Raw genomic sequence first — 6,841 nt, forward strand, 5'->3', positions numbered from 1 at the left:
ATAATTTTTTTCCGACGAATATTTATAAATATCACAAGTAACATATTCTATGAATTTAAAGATTTATATCAAAAAAACATAGTAGATAAATTTCAACGTGATTACTATTTATTTATTTTAGTTCTCTTTTCCCATAAAGAACTTATATTACTATCCGACTTTAACCAGCTACATCGCAAAAGCTATTTATAATTTTCAATATATTTAAAAAGCAACTTCTAGCTTAAAACTTAACAATATAAAATCAAGTTGTAAGAAAGGTGATTTACCCCCTTCTTATGCCCTTTGTAATTAAATTGTCTCTCCGCTTACCGTTTCATTAAATCATTTTAAGAGTTTTTGTTAAAGAATTTCAATGTTTTATGTGACGTCACAATTCGCATTGAGAAGAGAAAAAGATGAATGAAGTAAATTTGAGAGATTAAGTTTAAAAGTTGTCGTGCAACTTGAGCACAGTAGGGCAGACGCGAGACGAGGGAACCGGCAAAACGAATGAAGCACATCTATGGAGGGGCGTTTTGTAATCAAACGAGGCTATAAAATTTACATCGTCGAGTATATTTCTTGGCAATGTTAGTATAGGGTCAACAGGATGTTTAATGCCTACGCGATTCAATTCAACAGTTTTTGGTAACATTTTTATTGTTTTCTTTCACAATGTTTTTATTAATTTTGTATATAAATCACGTGCACTAATAACCAGTTTGATGATATTATTTCTATAGTAAGTACTAGTATAATAAACTAACCCGGCGTTCCATCTGAACGTTTGTATTACTCTAAATAACCATTATTAATAATATTATCTATGAGTAGCTTTATCAATAACAAAACAATATATATATTATTTTGATGACGGTACACCTTACACCTTAATAATTAAATACTGTTAATTAACATATTATCCTCAAACGCTAGATTTCTTTTTAGTTTACTAAAACCAACATTTTAAAATAACATATATACATATCTAGCTATTGACGATAATACGTTAATTAATGAATTACTACTGTATCATTAAAAAAAAACAAGGATTTTTTATTTTAAGTATTTTATAACATTATTTTTTGATTTTTTTAAGTTCTTAAAAACTTTTTAAACAAACCATTAATTACTTTTCGTAGACTATGAAAAAAATACATTTATTTACATAACTAAACGAAAACGATTTAAAGAAAATAGAATCATCAAATAAACTATTCGTGTTTGCTGACAAATCAAATAACCTATATAAAGTAGACAAATTTATTTACGAAAAAATATTAAACAAAAAAATATGCGCCGAATTTAAAATATCAAACAACAACACTGTAAGTAAAATAAATGATGAGACCTATAACCTAATAAAAACACACAATGTAGAAGGCAAGATACCAAAACTGGAAGAAAAACAAGCATTTTTTTACAATCAAAGATCACAAAGAAAACTTCCCGAACAAAATTGAATACAGAGTCATAAACCCAAGTAAATAACCTTTCACCAAACACTAAAAAAACTTAATAGATAAAATTAATTGTACATTACGAAAACATTCTAAATTAAACCAATGGAAAAATACAGACGAAGTGATCACCTGGTTCAAAAATTCTAAATTTAACAAAAACTACAGATTCATAAAATTCGATATCACTAAATTTTACCCTAGTATAACCAAAAATAACTTAATTAAAGCACTAGAATTCGCTGAAAAATTTTACCCAATAACAGACAAAGAAATGAATTTAATAATACACTCTTGTAAATCAATTCTAACACATAAAAACCAAACCTGGGAAAAAAACAAATTCCGACCAATTATTTAATGTAATTTTGGGATTATTTAACGGGGCAGAAATCTGCGATTTAATAGGGTTATTTTTACTAATTGAAGTCAAAAAAAGTAAGATTTTTATAGATAAAGAATTCGGATTATATAGAGATGACGGACTAGGGATAATAAGAAGCAAATCACCGAGATCAGCTGAAAACACTGCTAAATCTTTAATTAAATTATTCAAACAAAACGACTTTAAAATAACAATAGAATCCAGATTATCCCAAACAGACTTCTTAGATGTATCCTTCAACATATCAAACTCAAGTTACCAACCATACAACAAACCAAACTCACCAATTTTATACGTAAACTACAACTCCAATTACCCCCGACAAATACTAAAACAACTACCCGAAACAATAAACAGAAGACTAATAAAACTATCTAATAACGAAGAATCCTTCAACAATGTAAAAAATGAATACTAAAAAGCATTAAATTCGGCCAATTATAAAAACACCTTAAAATACGATAAGACCACTTTACCAGAAAGAAATAAAATCAAAGAAAAAGAGACATAATATATTTCTACCCACCATTTAGTCTAAATGTAAGCTTAAAAATTGGCAAACAATTCTTAAACCTGATTACCACATCATTTGACGAAAACCACCCACTCCATAAAATATTCAACCAAAACACAATTAAAATATCTTACAGTTGCTCAAACAATTTCAGAAGTAAAATAATAGCTCACAACAACAAAATATTAAACAAAAGCAATATAGACGATAAAAGCACCATAAAAGATAAACTTTGTAATTTCCGCAAAGAACCTTGCCCTTTAAATAACGAATGCCTTATGTCAAATATAATTTAAAAGCAACAGTAACATCAAATAAAACAACAAAGCTATAGGATCCACAGGAAATACCTTCAAACAAAGACACAGAAACCACAAATCATTATTCAACAATATTAACAAAACACACACAACAGAACTAGCGAACCACATATGGAACTTAAAAGATAACAATACAGACTACAAAATTAAATGGGAAACATTAAACAGGACAAAATCAAAATTCAATACTAAGTTCGGCTGCAAACGTTGTAAGTTAGAAAAAATAGAAATCGAAAAATCAGATAAGAACGTAACACAAAACAAGAAAAGCGAAAGACAAAACATATGTATCCATTGTCAAAAATACTTTTTTAACAAAATTAAAACCAACTAAATATTAAAACAAAATAAAATCGAAGCGGCAAACACTAGTATTTTAGAACATTTTTCCCAACAGCCTGAAAATTTTTTTCTAATAGCTTAAAACATTTTTCCAAAATAACTTTTGTAAACTTTTCTTAAAAGCATAACTTAACATTCACAGCGTATTATTTCAAATTCAGCTAATCGTACAACTGTACCATTACTACGTCACAATTATTATAAAAAATTTTAAAATCGAAATTTCTGTTCACTATTATAATAAACTGTAACTTACTGACGATCACATGAAATTTTACATTTCATGTGTGAAACAGCTGTATAAATTAGTTTTTATATAACTAATTAAATATTTATTTACATATATATATATATATATATATATATATTTTTATGTTTTTTCTTTTACAAATTATTTTTAAAAACATAAAAATTTGGGGTAGCTGTCTAAATTGCACGAGCGTACAAAATTGCACGAAGACAATATTGCACAGGTTAAATTTTTTAATATTTTTATTAAATTTTTATTTATCTATTGTAGTTTTTTTGCTATTACTTGCTACCACTAACCCTCGGTTGGTAAGTTATTATTATTTCTTTTTAATTTTATTCATATTTTTCTTTTATTATAATTTTTATTAATAATTTTTTTTTACTATCACCGTTACCCCTAACCCTTACCCTCGGTCAGTAACTTTTTTTTATTTAATTAAATTATTTTTTAGTTTTTTTTTGTTTGTTTCTTATTTTTATTATTTACTGCATTGTTTTACTCTCGTGCAAAATTGACCTTGGTGCAAAATCGTCTTCGTGCATATTTTCTTTTTCCCTTGTGAAGTTTTGTGCCCTCGTGCAATTTTGTGCACTCCTGCAATTTAGTCCCCTCGTGCAATTATGCCTTCGTGCAATTTAGATCCGTTCCCAAAATATTGACCTCAAAAAATCATCCAACTCGTCTCGCGCCAACTGGCATAATTTCTGTTTATAAACGGAGTTTTAGATACTGGTTTGAAGCTTTAAATGCGCTAAGACCTTGCCTTTTTATGTACTTATTTTTAGAGTAAATATCAAAAAAAAAGAATTTTCTACTTCGAGTTGCTGACCCACTGTGAGAGCAACTACGAATTATATATATATGCAAAAAAATTAGTAAAAAAAATTTTGAAACAAAATAGAAAGTGACAATTGAAGCATAGACGGAAACTTAGTTTAAAGTAGCAACAAAATGGGTATGAGTTGATTAAATATTTTTTTTACATGATTGGATTTAAGAAATTAAAGATATCATTATCAATTTGTATAACAAATGCAAATATTTAAATCAAAAACATTTGAATTATAACAAACTGCTGCAAATTAAAAGCGCTATGTGTAATCTAAACTTTATAGCAAACAACCATCGTTTAAAGAAGCATATCTGAGTAAATTTCAAAAGTAAATTAAACTAGTGTGCTTAAGATTACAATTCTCAATAAATAGTTTATAAAAGTTGTCTAGAAAAACTTGTCTAGTAAAATTGCATCTAAAGACAAGGATAGAAACTAAAAAACATACAGCTGTGAAAACTTAAATAATTAATTATAGCTAGTTTGTATTGAAGATTTAAAGTATTAATTTTATGAAATTTAAAATCAAATTAAACTAGTTTGTTTAAACTTCAGTGCAAGCTTTTAAACAAAGACTGTAAAACTTGGATCTCATTCAAAGTTTTTGTTATTAAATCATGGTGACTTAACAATGTCGTCATAGTAACTGCTAATCCCCTCCAACTGCGCATCTCTCAGCCAAACATGACTCCTCTGCCCAGCAATGAACTCCACGGCTTGTTTGGGGCTCATTCCTTTCTCCTCGATCAGGTAACACGCCACCAGCGTTGCGCTTCTGGTCCTGCCCGCCTTGCAATGAACGTAAACGCTCCCATCCACCTCCCTAATAAAGTCCACGCCCCTTTTCAGGTCTGGTTGGGAAGGGCAGGCCACAAAGTCAACTGTTGGCAGGGCTAAGTACCGGACCCCGTGAGAGTTCCACTCTTCTTTTGAAGGGGCGAAACGTTCCAGCTCGTATTCTTCGTTTAGAGTAATCACCCCTCTGACGTTTTCTTCCTCTACCAGCTTTTGCACCATGGACCTAAAAGGAAGGCGGCCCAAGACCACTTTTTGGTCGATTCGGTTGTAAGGACACCTGGCGGTTATTTTTTCCATGACGCAGGTGTACAGCAGGCTGGTGTTGAAGGCGAACTTCTTGAGTAAGGCTTGTATCATGTTGTTTGTAGTCTGGAAAAAAATAAGTACCTGCATTTCAGTAAATTTGTAACTAAATCATATGCAAGCATAATTCAAAACTTTACTCCTGTAACACATATATTTTCTAACGTAGTTTTTCTTTAATATATGTTATTATATACTAATGTCACAGACAAGGTTAACATACTTTAGGGACAAAAATAAAAGTCTGAGTCATTACACTCACAATAAAAAACTTTTTTTTTAGTCAATTGGTTTGAGGTTTTAATTTGAAAAATATAGTTCCGTCTTGTTGCAGTTGGATCTAAATTTAGATTAACAATCTTGATCTGGCAAAATTCATTTTTAAATTTAACTTCTGGATCTTTAATCTAAATTCAGATCCAACCTAAACCAGGTACAAACGTTTTTTCAAGCAAAGATCTAAATTGGACCAGAATTGAGTCTACTTATCAAATTAAAATCTAGTTAGGCCCAGATCTTTGAAAGCTATGGCCAGGTCCATCTGGATCCAATGTTTTATCTGGTAGACTAGATTTAGTTCAGTAAAAAGTTAGTTTTAACAAGTATAAGTTTGGAATCTTTATAAGTTATGTAAAACCATGGTTTCCCAAACATTAAATGCTAAAAGTTTTAGTACTAACAAAAAATCTTAACTATAGAAATCTAACTGTCATTTTTTTCATCAATTAGCATAAACTTTAAAACCAAATCAATTAAGTATTTCTTACAGTTATTAAATAAAAAAAGCTAATGATTTAAAAGATGCTTATTATTAAAACATAGTTAAATATTTTTTACATATATAAGCTAATCTAAGTAGTATAGCTAATTCTGTTTGAATAACCCTTCTTTACAAGAAGATATAATTATAATTATATATGTGTTTTCATTCTACAATTCTAGTTTACAAGATAATTTTTGTTAAGGCTTAGGCTAACAAACAGGCTTGTTTAACACCATTTGAACTTTAAAATGACTTGAAAGCATTTGCTTAATACTGTAGTTTGAAAATTGCTAAAAAAATTTAAAACCTAGAAGTAACGAAAATAAATCTGGTTAATTACGATTTAGTATATTATCATCATGATTTATATAATGAACATTTGAATGTTTTGAGTAGCAAGATAAAGTTAACAAAAACTGAATAACTTTACATACAATGATCAAAACATTAATTACAGTATAACTTAAGATTTTAATAGAACTAAATTCAGGGTTGCAATTTTTTGAGGAAAATCTAGTCTGAATGACCAAAAACTTTTTAGAATTAACCTGGGTTTAAAAAAAAAAATTATATGTGCAACTTCAAGACATTTTAATTTTTCACAGGGCTAGGTAGTTGCTTTTAATTAAAAAGACATTGTTAAAAAGCATGACTTTAAATATATACTTACACATTCTGTGTTCACAAAACAGCATAAGAAGTTTTTAAATTAAAGATTAAAATTCTTAACATTTGAAAATTTCAAGGTGTGTATAAGCAGAACTAGGGGTTGGCACCTTTATTGTTGTAAAACAGTACTCAGTTCAAAAAATAACAAAATAAACTATAACTATTCTTTAAAAAGGTATTTTAAAAATATACAATCCTATAGAAAATAAAAAACATATAA

The 6,841-nt window shown here is 28.6% G+C and overlaps 1 protein-coding gene across 1 annotated transcript; it reads right to left on the bottom strand.

The window, feature by feature from the left end:
* Positions 1-4,166: 4,166 nt before the first annotated feature.
* Positions 4,167-5,245, bottom strand: LOC145840766 (phosphatidylglycerophosphatase and protein-tyrosine phosphatase 1-like). Its single transcript, XM_082948094.1, has one exon. The coding sequence runs from the start codon at positions 5,241-5,243 to the stop codon at positions 4,704-4,706; it is 540 nt and encodes a 179-aa protein (XP_082804220.1). The 5' UTR covers positions 5,244-5,245; the 3' UTR covers positions 4,167-4,703.
* Positions 5,246-6,841: the final 1,596 nt, after the last annotated feature.

The sequence above is a fragment of the Thalia democratica genome, chromosome 7 (genome assembly GCF_965202585.1).
Source record: "Thalia democratica chromosome 7, ktThaDemo2.hap1.1, whole genome shotgun sequence".
NCBI classification, from domain to species: Eukaryota; Metazoa; Chordata; class Thaliacea; order Salpida; family Salpidae; genus Thalia; species Thalia democratica.

Coding starts and splice junctions, on each gene's coding strand:
- LOC145840766 (XM_082948094.1), bottom strand. CDS start 5,243: ATGATACAAGCCTTACTCAAGAAGTTCGCCTTCAACACCAGCCTGCTG.